Source organism: Priapulus caudatus, unplaced genomic scaffold, assembly GCF_000485595.1.
Source record: "Priapulus caudatus unplaced genomic scaffold, Priapulus_caudatus-5.0.1 Scaffold417, whole genome shotgun sequence".
NCBI lineage: Eukaryota > Metazoa > Priapulida > Priapulimorpha > Priapulimorphida > Priapulidae > Priapulus > Priapulus caudatus.
Window position 1 is genome coordinate 3562 of NW_014577478.1, and position 14806 is coordinate 18367.

Below are 14806 nucleotides of genomic sequence, written 5' to 3' on the forward strand. Positions count from 1 at the left end.
AATAATTATTAGGCGAATAAATGTCAAACGTAATAAATACATTTATGCTTTACGCTGACGTTGTAGTCGGTTACTTTTTCTACATGCCAAATAAATCTAAATACTCCGAAACATGTACCGTAAAGTGACAATATACACTAATCAAATAACCGAATCATATATGTTTAAGATTCTATTCTTGACATCGTGCCGCTTGAATATTCGATATGGATCCATAGACTCTCGCCACNATATGTGTTGTAATTTGTGACTGTAAGTAATCTGTGAGGATATGCACGCCATTTAATATATATCGAATACTGGCTTGCGATGGTTTTTCTGGAATATGTAAGTAGGCAACTGCTCATGTATCACTATATTCACTTACAACGTTATTTTAATTTTAGTGGGTTGATCTGTAGGATCTATATACATTATCTGTCCTCTAAGAGTTTTCCGCCAACGCAAATTGGCAGTAAATATATAATTTGCTGAAATGTAATGTATGCCAATGTTTATATGCGTATTAAATAATTTAGTTTTTTATTCGTAGATTCCAGCATTTTGATTATCTTTCTAATGCTACATTTGTGTGATCTAATATATGACCAATATCGAAATTTCAACGCGCCGATGTCAGAATAAATACTTTAACATATGATTGGTATATTGATTAGTGCTATTTGCACTTGTACGGTACAATGCTTTCGGGTATTTAGATTTTATGCGCATGTAGAAAATAAGTACGAGTCAAACGGTCAGCGCTAAAGAATAAATGTATTTCATTACGTTTGTCATTTATCGCTAATATTATGTAGGCGCCGGTATATAATTCATGATTAACGTTCTCGAGGACCGATATGAAGAACGAATTTCCTATTAACAAAAGGTGCGCCACTACGCATTGACACATGCTTTTGTAACATAACATAGGCAGCTCCACGCTGCGAAACATGATTACATCAGTTGTCGAATTTTAGGAAGTACCAGGAACGGAAGAAGTAAACTTGGACTGATATCGCGCAGCGACTTCCAGTTCACGAGGAATAATTTATGCCGACTCAATGAGCGTATTTTAATAAAGGAAGTCGTCGGCACCTGGTCATGTGATGCCAGTTGCCGTGGCAGTGCGTTCGCCAATCCATTGACCTAGCACAAGAGTTCCCAATCCCATCTCGCTCAATAACATTACGTGAGCCGGAGAGTGTCTACACGCGACTGTAACCAGTCGGTACCTTTAGCCTCTACTCGTTCTAGTAGTAGTACTGTACTACTATTAGGATAGCCTTCAATCTGCAACGCTGTAGCCCAGGGATTCCTGATTGGCAAGGCGACTTGCAAACGGAAGCTCAACGCTTTTGTCTGCAATAGGCATTTTTTGGGATGGCGAAGTGTCACTACTCACGCTGTCTAGCTCACAGGCTCTACTCACGTGTCACTATCTGCACAACTACACGTCGCGATTTTTTTTCTCTTGAAAAGTCATCGGTACTGACGGTACTGACGTTGAATCTAGGGGTCGAAAATATAGCGGGATATCACGATATCGCGGGATACAGATTCTTGTGGACGGGATACAGATTTCAATGCGTGCGTATCCCGCCGATAGTAAAAAAAAATCGTCATAATCGGGATATGGTTGTGGATTATCAAGCTTTTATACAGGAGCGAACGCCATCTGATGCGCGTGCATGATCCGAGCGCGATGTGCGCGGGCCCTTGTGTACTAATTTTACTAGTGCACACTAGCTTTATTAACCTACAAGCAGCATAGCTATTTGCAAGCGCAAGCGGCGCCGATGGTTGATCATAATTAGATGAACTGTGTATACATTGTTATCATTGATTGTATCAAGCGAACCAGACAAGCGTCTAGACACTACGTGCTGCAGTGTACGAGTGAAAGGGTTAGTAAATATAGAATATAGTATATAGAATATATACATTATTATATCTATACATATATATATATACATATAGTTATATCGAAATATACTATAATAACACCTGTGTTGCTATATATCTATGTTATAAAATAATGTCGCGAATGCACTCAGCCATACATTTAGACGCCTGGATGCGAGATTTTCTATATAATAATTATCATGTTACATAATTATAATGTTCAAATGCTTTATTGCATTTTCAAAATTTAATGAGATACCAACACTTAGTGAATTACTATCCAAAAAAAATCCGGATACCAGATCTTTTGGGGGATACAGATTTCATTACTGCGTATCCCAATGCATACATTAATAAAAAATCTAATTTCGACCCCTGCTGATTGGTTGAGCTTGTTTTCTCGCGATTATACATACACATCAAATTTCAATTTTCAATATTCGCCAGCAGCGTAACGCGTTATACGTGGCGCAAGTATGAATGGTCGCAGGATCGCAATCCCATCCGTTTTTAATTAGTTTTCCTGTTGCTGTATTTTTCTACTTTATCTGTTTACATTGTTTTTTCAATTAACGCAAATATTTACATTTATTACAACATTTTAATAACAAACAATTAATTTTTACACCAATTAAATAAAATTTATTAATTTAATAGGGTTAGGTATAGGTTTAGACGTTAGGGTTAGGGTTAGGTTAGGTTTAGGGTTAGGGTTAGGTTATCGGTATATATCGTATCAATCACGTATATATATATCGTACAAACAACGGTAGTTATTATTCGACGATAGATGGCGCTGGCATCACTACCGTGACTTAGAGTAAAAAAACACGGCGACGAGTACGTTGCAGAGCAACAGCCTTTTTTGATAGCCCCATCTATAATGTGTGTTTTTTTTCAAGTAGTCCCGAAAACGCACTGTACACTACAGGCATGTTTGTCTTGATTTTCTGTTTCACAATGCGTGACGCAAGCAACTGTTGCGAATGTTCTATTTCGAGACTACTCTAAGCGGTTTCTACGTTACCTGCGAGTTGCTTGTTGAATTTTTTCACTTCTTTATAAATTTGTTTCCGAACGAAAGAATTGAGAGCAACCCGATAATACTTCTTTGCTCGACCCCCACAGAACAGACAGTGCTCTGTTGTAGTTGGACACTTGGATCAAATTGGCAGCTGTTTTTCTGAATGGCTTCTTCACCTGGAATATAGAAATAATGAAATTTAACAAATAATGATTAACTTGTGACTGATTCATTTTTCACGAAGTGACAGATAGTATGACGTATCGAAACTACTTCTAAAGTGATTATCCATATAAATGCCGTTCAATGCTCATCTGCCCAACACCAAGTACCGCAAGGCCCGACCTGTGCACACAAACAACATGAATAAGAGAGTTCATCTCTCTTATTCATGTTGTTTGTGCACAGGGCGGGCGTGCGGTGTACTTGTGTGTTGCAGATGAGCATTTTGCTGACATTCGACCAACGCATTTACACGCACATATATTATTATTAATTAATTATAATTAATATTATCTATATATTACAGATATACAAAGGTCTCGACATCATCACAAATAAGGTGACACCAGAGGAGAGAATGATGTGCCGACATGAGATGATTGACTTTGTGGATCCACTTGATCGCTACACTGTGGTTGACTACAGAAACAGAGCCCTGCCGCTGGTAGCTTGATATTTCCTATACATTTCCTTTACCTATATATAAATACTAGAGAAATTATATGGGATCTCGGACAGCTGCTCACTTCTTTGCATTTTTTTAATATCATATGTTTATATATATATATATATATAAATAGAATAAGGTGTCAATTTTTAGCTCGCCTTGATATCGACATCGTCAAGATGAGCTATTGCCATGGGGTGTCATCCGTCGTACGTCCGTCCGTCCGTTCGTCCGTCAACATTTGGCTACGGTCAAGGATAACTCAAGAACCGTTTGACCCACATGTTTCAAATTGCATATAGTTGTTACTCCTATGGGAGAGGTTTTAACGTCCTATTTTGGAGCACGCCAGTTGACCTACATTCGAGCCACGTGCACTTTTTGGCAAAAATGGAAATGGCCATAAGTCAGTTCAGGTTCAATGGATTTTGCTCATTTCTAGTATGTGAATGAATTAGGACTGGCCCCAAAACATATCACATGGGTTTTGATATTTTTTTTAAATTATGCAAATTATGTAGATTTTGGCAATTTCACTATGCATTTCAGTGTCTGCCTACGGTCAATGATAACTCAAGAACCGTTTGACCCACATGTTTCAAATTGAATACAGTTGTTACTCCTATAGGAGAGATTTCAACTTCTTATTTTGGAGCACGCCAGTCGACCTACTTTTGAGCCACGCCCACTTTTTGGCAAAAATGAAAATGGCCATCTAAATTCATTTGATTTTGTTAAATTTTGGTATGTGAATGTGTAACTGTAAGGCTAGCCCCAAAACAGTTGTTACTCCTATGACCTATGGGAGAGATGACGTCCTAGCTATTACGTTTATTTCGTCTAACTGGTCAACAACTCTACAATCATACCTATATACGTGTAATATTGTGTTTTAGATTCTTCGTTACAGTAATTTGACTGGAATATTTTATTGTTTTTATTTGTGCGATGTTCGAAAACCAAAATGGCGATCATTTAGGCGTAGCGCCATCTCTCGTCAAGATTGCAGACTTTCAGATCTGAAACATTTATTTTCGCATCAAAACTTATGCATATATCATTATCAAGAGTATATAATGGGAGATATGCTATATAATGGGAATTCGCCCATATATACTCTTGCTTTATATATCCCCCCTCCCTCTTCTATCACACCCATGGTGAGCTACAGTGTCATTGACACTTTCATTTATTATGCGAGCTTTCGTGAACCTGTCTCTTTTTCAAGCTCCAGAACAACAACTATTTGGTTCAACACATAGGCACTGATCACCCACATAGTAGAATTAAGTTTATAATGGTAAAATCACATAATCAATCGCTCGACGTGATGCGGCCATGATGACGAGGCTCGCCGAGGGTTGACACTTTGTGTCTTCCAATCACAGTCTACGCCGCACCTCTCTATTATATTTTTATAGGTGGGGATCCATTGAGCACGGAATCGCCGATCTCAGGAAATAGGGCATTCTACTACGCTAGGACCGTTTCATACGATAGAGTTTGCCATATATACGAAATAAGGCGCTATTTAGTGCACTGCGCGCCTTCGTTGCGTCGCATTTTGCCATATCGTATGCCGAATAAGCCCCGTCTTCTTCGTTTATTATTCATGAATGGGGCATCAACGACGTGACCCGTTACTGCCTGTAGGTCTTTGGCGAGACTGTTTGCTTTTCGTAAATAATGAAAGGCCCGGCCAATGCATTTCGCATCGAAGTGGAAAAGTTCGGCATTTTTACTCGCTTTCAGAAGTGAACGAGTGCGTCATTCATTGAACATTTCTTCCGAAGTTTCTTCCAAGTTCTTCCGAAAATCTCTAACCGCGCTACTCGATTGTTTTAGCCAATGAACGTAGCTATGTGTGTGACGTCATGCCCGCACGCATTATGCTTGGCTTAGCGGGCCTCGAAATGGATATGGGAGGCAGGCAGCAGCTCATCCCGGCATGCAATGTGCCGCCACTACTCGTGTACGCTTTGGTCGGCATATGGCTCAGAGTATGATCGTGACGTCATGCACGAACTCGGCTATCTCGAACGCTTTCCCACCTGGTCTACATTCTACAGTAGTTGGTTGTGCACAGCGGCGTGCGTGCGATGTAGGGCCTACTAGTGCTCATAGGGTCTATGTCCCTCAGGGTACTGCCAGAACGTACCCTGGTAACTATTTGATATGGTTAGGGTTAGGGTTAGGGTTACGGTTACGGTTAGGGTTAGGGTTAGGGAGTAGGCGTAGGCGACTCCCTAGACTCGTTAGTGGAGTAGGCGAGGTACGGTCCGGCATATCAGATAGTACCACGGTACGTTCCGGTATACCGGACCGTAACCAGGGTATGTTCCGGCAGTACCCTGGGGGACATAGACCCTCTCAGCCCTACTAGTGTGTTGCAGAGGAGCATTAGAACGCCATTTACAGGAAGTTATCGGCAACAATAGGCAAAAGCTTTCATTGTTATTTTCTAAAACTACTGACCATCCGCTGACCGCTGTGGAGACGTGCGCCGGGCCTCGAATTTGGCGCACGCCTCTACTGCAGACAGCGCTTCATACTTGAACATCCCCGCGGTCGCGTGTGCACATCCCGCGGAACTGCGCGTCTTATATCCGCGCACAGCGCTCAGGATCAACAGAAAATCTGTGCAACGCAATCTTGTATCATGTCTCTCTGGATGCGATTTCACGGCAGCAGTCCATTTAATGTGTAATTGCTGATAACAGTAGCATTGCTCTATAGAACTGTCATCGCGTTGCAGGTCGACAGCATGATAGAACAAGGGAAGATGCCTGTCATAGTAGGAGGAACAAACTACTACATTGAGTCTCTACTCTGGAAGGTCTTAGTGGACGAAGAAGTGGTAAGAACTGTGGATAAGGTTGCATGCACGAGCGCAAATTTGCATTCGTAACTAGAAAATTGGGTTGACTAGCAAAATGGTATTGAATTTACAGATCGGCATGCCTCGGATTCATCATGATTTCTGGTTTCAGAATCAAGATCAGCTGTTGTATAACAGGGATAAGTCACTATGCAGTGACTCTGCTGTTTCTTCGTCATCAGACAATGGTACGTGTACAGTCTTATTTCGGCGCATGCCTTCCAATTATCATTTCACCAATATTCAAAATGAAAATATGAACAGTTTCACATTTGAAGTCTCTGAGCTGTTAAAGAAAATATTGCGCACTAGGTGGCGCCACGTGCGAACTGCAATGATTGCAATCGATGCGATTGTGGTCGTTTTGGCACGAACTCGGTGTGGATTATCACCTAATACCCCCGCACGCTTCACTCTTCTTTCCGATTTCATTGCTAGCTTGCATGCAAGCTGTATACATATTTGACGCATAGTAAATTGCTAATTGGACTTGGAGCTCGATGGCTATAGTATGCTAGTAGATGCTACATGAGTAGCTCTATTACTATAGCCTGCGTACAGTTGCCACAGGTACTATTGCCTGCGGCAACTGTATGCGGGCTATTGTACTAGAGCTACTACATGAGCAGCACAGTGCATATGCGCTCCATAGAGATGGGCCAGGCCCGTATTTTACACGTCGGTGTAAACATTTATACATTCAAAGATGTAAAATTAAGCAGGAAACCTGGGTACGCACTAAGTCGTGTAGTTCCACTGCTTTAGTTACTATAAAGCTTAGGCCCAAAAAGTTTACTTTGTCTTAAAATTGAGTAGTTAGTGGCGAATGACCAATGTCGACTTGAGGACCTCAGCAGGTCCTTCTACATTTTGTTTTGTATCGAAAGGCATTAAAAACCCCCTAATAGACTAAGCACCAAAGATTACATGATAATACGTTTAAATACTACATATGTGCTCAGGTGCAGACATCCCGGTCACCAGGCAGAGTGACGACGTGAAAGAGGCAGTTGCCACAGTAACGCAGGATAACATGGAGGCAGTAGGGAGCGAGGAGCTTCACGCGCGGCTGAAATCCGTTGACCCGGTAATGGCCGACCGTCTGCATCCGAGGAACAAGCGCAAGATAATAAGGTTTGCACTCTCACGATTGCACACCTTTTTCAGTGGTGGGTGGAGGCAATGGTGGTCTAGTGGCTCACACACTTTACATGGGGCTGAAAGATTTGGAGTATTGGTCCCACTGCAGTCCCTCTGCCGTTGAGCTATTCCTAATCTATCCCTATTGGCTTCAGTTGACACCTGCTGTAGAAATGGGTTTACTTTGTCAACATGAGGCTAACAACTCCCCCTTGCATCAGAGTCAGTAGGATTGTGCGAAAAATCGTATATATGCAAAATAATATCTATAAATGCGAAAAACTGGTTCTAGGTTGAGCTGAGGTGTATAATGTTTCATATTGTAGCTAAAATATCATAGCTAAACTAATATATTCATCCATTCACCAACCTTCAGCTTATATAGAACCCAATAATGTTGTTTTCAGAGACATTCTGAGGGAGAAAAACAGGACCAATAAGCCGGGAAATATACCCTACTAACACGAATATAAAAACAATAGTCAAAGAAATATATTACTATGCTGTAGACATGGAAGAGCCTACATGATATATTCATCGTATCACGTATTATTCATCTGGTAGGTTAATTGCAATTTTCCATGGTGTTGATTTTGCAGGAGTCTGCAGGTCTTTGAACAGCACGGGAAACTCCACAGTGATATCCTGCGGGAGCAGAGACAGATGGCTGGGGGAAGCTCTCTTGGTGGACCACTGCGCTATAAGCACACCTGTATTCTGTACGTGGTTGCACTGTGAGTAGGCCGGTACAAACACACTTGTATTTTGTGGTTGCACAGTGAGCAGGCAGGTACGAACACACCTGTATCCTGTGACAGCAGCGGCAACAATGACAACATCATCAACATCAAAAAGTAACACCAACAACACCAGTAACAACTAGTAACACTAGTAACCTGAGCGAACACAAGAGCAATATCGACAATACTCAGTATCAGCAGCAATAATGTATGATCAGCTTTAGCAACAAAATGTGTGTCGATATACAAAATGAAAAATGTCTCAATTTATTACTGTTAAGCTATATATGCATTCTGATACCTAGAGCTATCTGTTACTTAATTGTAGATACCTCTTACTCAGAGCTATCTGTTACTTGGAGATATCTGTTATTCCGAGGTATCTGTTACTCAGAGATACCAGTCACTCAGAGCTATCTGTTACTCAGAGATATCTGTTACTCAGAGCTATCTGTTACTCAGAGATACATGTTACTCAGGAACTACAGTCACTTGGAAATAATTGTAACTCAGAGCTATCTGTTGCTTTGTTTCAGTACTGGATGAGAGGTTGGACCGGCGCGTTGACTCGATGATACAGCATGGTCTGATAGAGGAGCTGACAAACTTCCACACGCAGTACAATTGTCGCCGACTGCACGAGAACAAGTGAGTGCTCGTTGCCGCGGCAATGCACTTTTTTTTTCCGCGCGGGTAGAAAAACGTGGCGGCAGGCATTTAATTGGAATTTTGAGTCTCGCGTTATCGAGTCGTATCGTTTTTCGTCGCAGGGACGCCGACTACAGGAAGGGCATATGGCAGAGTATTGGTTTTAAGGAGTACCACGAGTTTCTTATGCGTACGGACAAAGAGAATGAAACGCGAGATGGACAGAAGTTACTGCAGCAAGGTAAAGTAGCAGCGCGTAACAGTGATGGGGAAATGCAGGGGGCAAGGGGAGCGAAGGAGGAGGAGCAGAGGGCAAGGGGGAGCGAAGGAGGAGGAGCAGAGGGCAGAGGAGCGAGTTAGAGGAGGACAGAGGGCGAAGGGAGCGAAGCAGGATGGGAAGCGGAGAGAGACGAACAAAAAAGAGGGGATCAGTAACATCTCGATCGGTACGGAGGGAGTCTGCGTATTTAGCATCGCAGAGGATACGTAGCGGTGAAAGGCGAGCGCTCAATGATTTGAGCGAATATTTAACAGGAGGAATTGCATTGTTCGTAGACATGAACTTGTAAAGCGCAAGCGATGAAAACGTGTCGCGCCTCGTATAACGAGAAACTCGCTCACAAGAGAGCCCTCGGCATCGCGCTCCTGTCCTACTAGGTCTTGCGAGCTGCCTAACAAGCAGAATAACTACTACAAATATTTACTGCATTGCAAAAAAAGCTGAAGCGGGCGCGAGCATGATGCCGCGTAGCTTTAAATGCTACTCAGGCGTTACTTGCGACGCGACCGCGGCCTTAATTGCAGCACCTGAGCCAGCTGAAGCAGGTGACGAGGAAGTACGCGCGCAAGCAGGTTAAGTGGATCCTCAACCGGTTTCCTGCGACGTGAGTACCGAATCCTCTCCCCCCTCCCCGGGGAATCCCTTTCCCCCTCCCCGGCGGAATCCACCCCTTCCCCGCGGATCCCACTGCCCCCACCACCCTCGCAGAATCCCCTCTTCACATTCTCCCTACTCCCACAGAATCCCCAACCCGGATCCCACTCCCGGGGAAATTTACGGACTACCACCGTCCCCTCTCCTCCCCACAGAATCCCCCTGCCCCACCTCCCGGGGAATCCCCCACGTCTACCTCCCCCTCCCGCCACATGAATCCCCGCTCACCATAGCCTCCCCATGAACAATCCCCACCTCCCGTCTCCTGCGGAATCCCCAACCCCTCCTGCAGAATCCCCACCACCTCGCCCTCCTAGTGGAATCCCCCACCTCCGCTCCCTGGCAGAATCCCCCACTCTTCCCCTCCCTCGAATTCCTCCACCTCCCCCTCCGCTTTGGCCTTTTGTTGATTTTTTGTGTTTGGATTTTTTTGTGTTTTTTTTTTGGTTGTGGGTTTGTTTCCCCCTCCTCCCACAGAATCCCCCGCTTCGATCCACTTCCCATGAATCCACCACCACTTTCCCTCCTGTGGAATTCCCGCCACTCCCCCCCTGCGATCACCGACCTCTCCTCTCATGCGGAACCCCCTACCCGTCCCCGTCCCCGCAGATCCCCCACTCCCCGGCAGAATCCCCCACCCCCTCCCCTCAGAATCCCCACTCCCTCTGCCCGCAGAATCCCCCCACCTCCTCCCTCCTTGGCAGAATCTCCCCGAACCAGTCCCTCCCCCAGGAATCCCCACCCCCGAGAATCCCCTCACCTCCCCACGGAATCGCCCCACCTCCTTCCCTGCGGAATCCCCCACCCCGCTCATCGCAGAATCCCCCCCACCTCCCCACTGAATCCCCCCACCTCCTTCCCTGCGATCCCCCACTCTCCCTCCTTTGCAAGAATCCCCCCACCTCCTCGCTCCCTCGCAGTAATCCCCCCACCCCCCGGAATTAACCCTCACCTTGTCCCCTCTCCTCGGAATCTCCCCTACCTCTCCTCCCTGTCAGAATCCCGCCCAAACCGTCTCCGCCTCCCGCGAATCCCTTCACCTCCCCTTCCGGTCAGAATCCGCCTCCACGCCATCCCCACCTCCCCATTGGAATCCCCCCAACCTATGTCCCCCTGCGGACATTCTCTTCTGCACCTCCCCTTCTTCCTGCAGAATCTCCCTCTCACCTCCCCCACCTCCCCATGGAATACCTCACCTCCCCTCCCTGGCGGAATCCCCCTCCCCCCAGAAATCTCGCCCACCTCCCGCCTTCCTCTGCAAGAACCCCCCTACCTTCCCCACGGAATTCCCCCATCCCTCCGCCGTCCCCTGTCGATCTCCCCTTCCCCTTTCCCTCCGCAGAATACACCTCCCCGTCTTCCCTCCTCTGCAGAATCCCCCACCTCCCCACAGAATTCCACCTCATCACTCCCCTCCCTTCGCGTGAATCGCTCCACACTCCCCTCTCTGCGGGAATATCCACCTCCTCCTTTCCTGCGGAATCCCCCCACCTCTTCCTTCCTGTGGAATCCCCCCTACCTCCCCTTTTCCTGCGGAATCCCCTCACCTCCCCTCCCCTGTGGAATCCCCCACCTGTCTCCCTTCCCGCAGAATCCGCCGTCACAGCCCGCAGAATCTCCCCACCCCCTCTTCCTTCGGCATCCCCCCACCTCTCCTCCCTGCGGAATCCTCCACTTCCCCCTCCTCCCCGCGGAATTCTGCGCTGGCTCGCCCCCTTGGGAATGCTGTCATTCTGTCCCTTACTTCGTGCCGTAGGGTTGGAGTGAATCGCCCCCCTTACTTCGTGTCATGGTGTTGGAGTGGTTCGTCCCTCGTGAATTCTGACCCACCTAACTTCATGCTGTGTGGTTGGAGTGCACTACGTAGCGTGAACGTGTGCGATGAAGCTGCCCGCCCGCTGCTCTCTGAGGAATGTAGCGTTTTCGCATTTGTGCGTGAAAACCGCTTAAAAACTGGTCTAGCTCGGCCGAGCTAACAGCGTTATCCTACGGCGGTGTCGTTATCTCCCTCTTATGGACAGGTCTATTACGCAGTTTAGCTGCTTTACGCGATGCTTACGGTCAGTCCATCTCGCCTCGCGGTTGAGCGGTCTTGATCGCATCGTGTGAAGGTCGTTTGAGTGTGCGATGCTCCACCAGCAACCGAATAACTCCAGAACGTTACGCGGAGGTGCTTTTATTGTTATTTTGGTTACATTGTTAGAGCATAGGGCGTGCTGCCACCTGGATGGGGTTGCTTTAATTTCTGTAATAGGGCTCGTTGTTAGAACCATCGTAAATAATTGTGACGTACGTACGAGATGTCGTGACCTTCGATGTGAGGTGTTGTGCAGAAAGGTCACGACAGACGAATTATCAACACTAAAAAGTGCCGGATCAACGTAACTATTTACGATGCCTCTGACAACGGGTGTCAGGATTCCCCATTAGAAAGCCTCTCGCTTTTACTTGGGCGGGGTTGTTCGCCGGACCTCGCCGAGTGTGCAGCAGTGTAGCACGTTCTCTTGTCACGCAGGACCCGACAGACAGGTGCCGCCTGTGTACCGGCTCGACGTGACCGATCCAACGCGCTGGGAGGAGGCCGTGTCTCAGCCAGCCGAGGAGATAATACAGGCGTTCCTCGAGGTAACCCCGCATGCTCACGCAAACACGCTAGACGCGGTGGTTCCCCATCCGTAACTTATTGCTCGATTGCGCATGCACCCACGACGTAAAGCTAGGATGAGAAAAGCACGATTAGATGCTTGTTATTGGTTAGATGGTTGTTATTGGCTGGGGTGGAAATATCGTGGTTCGATGATGTCGTATATTCTGAGGTGATCGATTAATATCACTCACACACGCAAACTCACTGCTGACAACTATGTTAGCAATTACCATAATCCCTTGTCATGCATGTGCTTTAGACGTGAGTGTGTACAAGTTTATGTATGTTTCAAGTAGCGACAACCATTACTCATGTCAGTGCAGCGTGTGATGTATGTTTACGCATGGCAACGAGGGTCAACAAAATCTGTGTATCTACTAATGAAATGCCGCCATCGAGGCTTTCCTGCCCTTAACTGTAAGTTAACGGCAGGGATGCAGCCTAGCGCAAGCCACACACACACATGCACACACACACACACACACATGCACACACACACACACACACACACACACACACACACACACACACACACACACACACACACACACACACACACTCATTTTTAATGTCCTGCCATTGTTCTCCTCCTCCTGTTGTTCTCCTCTCCCTGTTGTTCTTCTCTCCCAATTGTTCAACACTCCCCATTGTTCGTTCGCGCAGCGAGAGAGGTTTAGCAGAAATCAGCAGCACGCTGTCAGGTGTTGCGCGCGCGAGAGCGAGCGCAAAGTGCGTCGAGAGGCGGCCATTGTTGTCACCCGCCGCCGTCGCTGTGTTGCTAATACGCGCGCATTGTTTGTTTGTTTGCGGCACGTGTGAAACGTCAGGGGCGAGAATCGCCTTGCGCAGCGGAGCCGTGCCGGCAGCCGATCGACAACGATGAGGTCACCTTGAACTGTGACGTCTGCAGTCGCACGTTCGTCGGCAGGATCCATTGGGAGAGTAAGTGTCGCCACCTACAGGCTGCATGGCGAAGTCTGCCCGACACGAACTCATACTCGTACAATCCTAAGCTATAATATAAAACGTGTGATATGTGCTGATATATATATATATATATATATATATTCAAACTATATCTCGTTAGACATATTGTAGGCAACACAACAGTCCATAATACTATATATACAACGTACATAGTTATACATGTACAGCGTGAGTATTAATGGGGCAGACTTCATCCTACAGCCAGTGACTCTACTGCTATATATATACATTGCTTGATACATGTTTGTGATTAATGGAGCATCTTTACTTTATAATGGAACTACATAGCATAGACGATGGGAGAGGGGGAGGAGACTGGGAAAGGAAGGTGGAGGGAAATGGGACGGAATTGGGGAAAATGTGTCTATGAGGAGCAGCACGTGATATCTTACCAAAATCTCTACGAACTTGCTAGATCATATGAAGTCGAGGAAGCACTACAAGATGAAGAGAGCTCAGCTGAGGGCCGCTGGGGAAGGAACTACGCCGGCATCTAACAAAGATACGCAAGTGAAAGATGTTAATTAACTGAGTCGTTGATGAAGCTGTCGCAGGAACGGTTTCTGGCTGTAACTGTATATGATACGAGGCGCATATGATTTATCTGAACGATTTTTGTAAGATTAGAACAATAAACATGTATATATAAATATGTATATATATATTATATATACACTGGTTTGCAGATGCAAAACTTACTGATATACGATTACAGGATCGGATGCAGGTGTTTTGCTAGAAATTAACATCGTAAGTTTTGCAAGGATGTACGATAATGGAACGTGCTTGTTCGTCGATGTGTTTGTGCAAGCGTGCATGTAGGGGTATTTTTGGATGTCTGTGATCATCGTATGGTAAATATCTCATCATATAACCAAGAAGACAATTGCCAGTTTGCTGCAGTATGTGGTTATCATCAGAATTTTATTTCAGAGTTTTACATGAAATTTCTTTTACAAAGAAAAACAATGATGAATATACAATTTTACCATATTTATTTACTTTTTCTGTTTCTGTCTATATATCGAGTTACAAGAAAGTGTGCTTAGCATGAAAGCTATTAATTGTAATTGAAATTATTTGCACAATGGGTTAAGACCTAAATGTTATAATGCACCACAAATAGTGCCCCTCCAACCTACATGACCCACATAGCATTTACCGAACAGAGTCGCTTTATAAAGGGTAAAGTGACTATATTATTGAGCTATTAGTGGTGCCATCTAGCAGCATTAGATGGGCACGCACGTCGCA

The 14806-nt window shown here is 45.4% G+C and overlaps 1 protein-coding gene across 1 annotated transcript; it reads left to right on the top strand.

The window, feature by feature from the left end:
• Positions 1 to 977: 977 nt before the first annotated feature.
• LOC106810184 (tRNA dimethylallyltransferase, mitochondrial-like) lies at positions 978 to 14553 on the top strand. The gene is given in 14 exon segments (XM_014813465.1): positions 978 to 1046; positions 3435 to 3575; positions 6334 to 6435; positions 6569 to 6644; positions 7419 to 7590; positions 8196 to 8315; positions 8346 to 8386; positions 8873 to 8984; positions 9107 to 9296; positions 9789 to 9868; positions 12434 to 12441; positions 12443 to 12543; positions 13393 to 13507; positions 13968 to 14553. Coding segments are annotated over 14 exon segments (1374 nt in total). The 5' UTR covers positions 978 to 1043; the 3' UTR covers positions 14081 to 14553.
• The last annotated feature ends 253 nt before the right edge of the window (positions 14554 to 14806 follow it).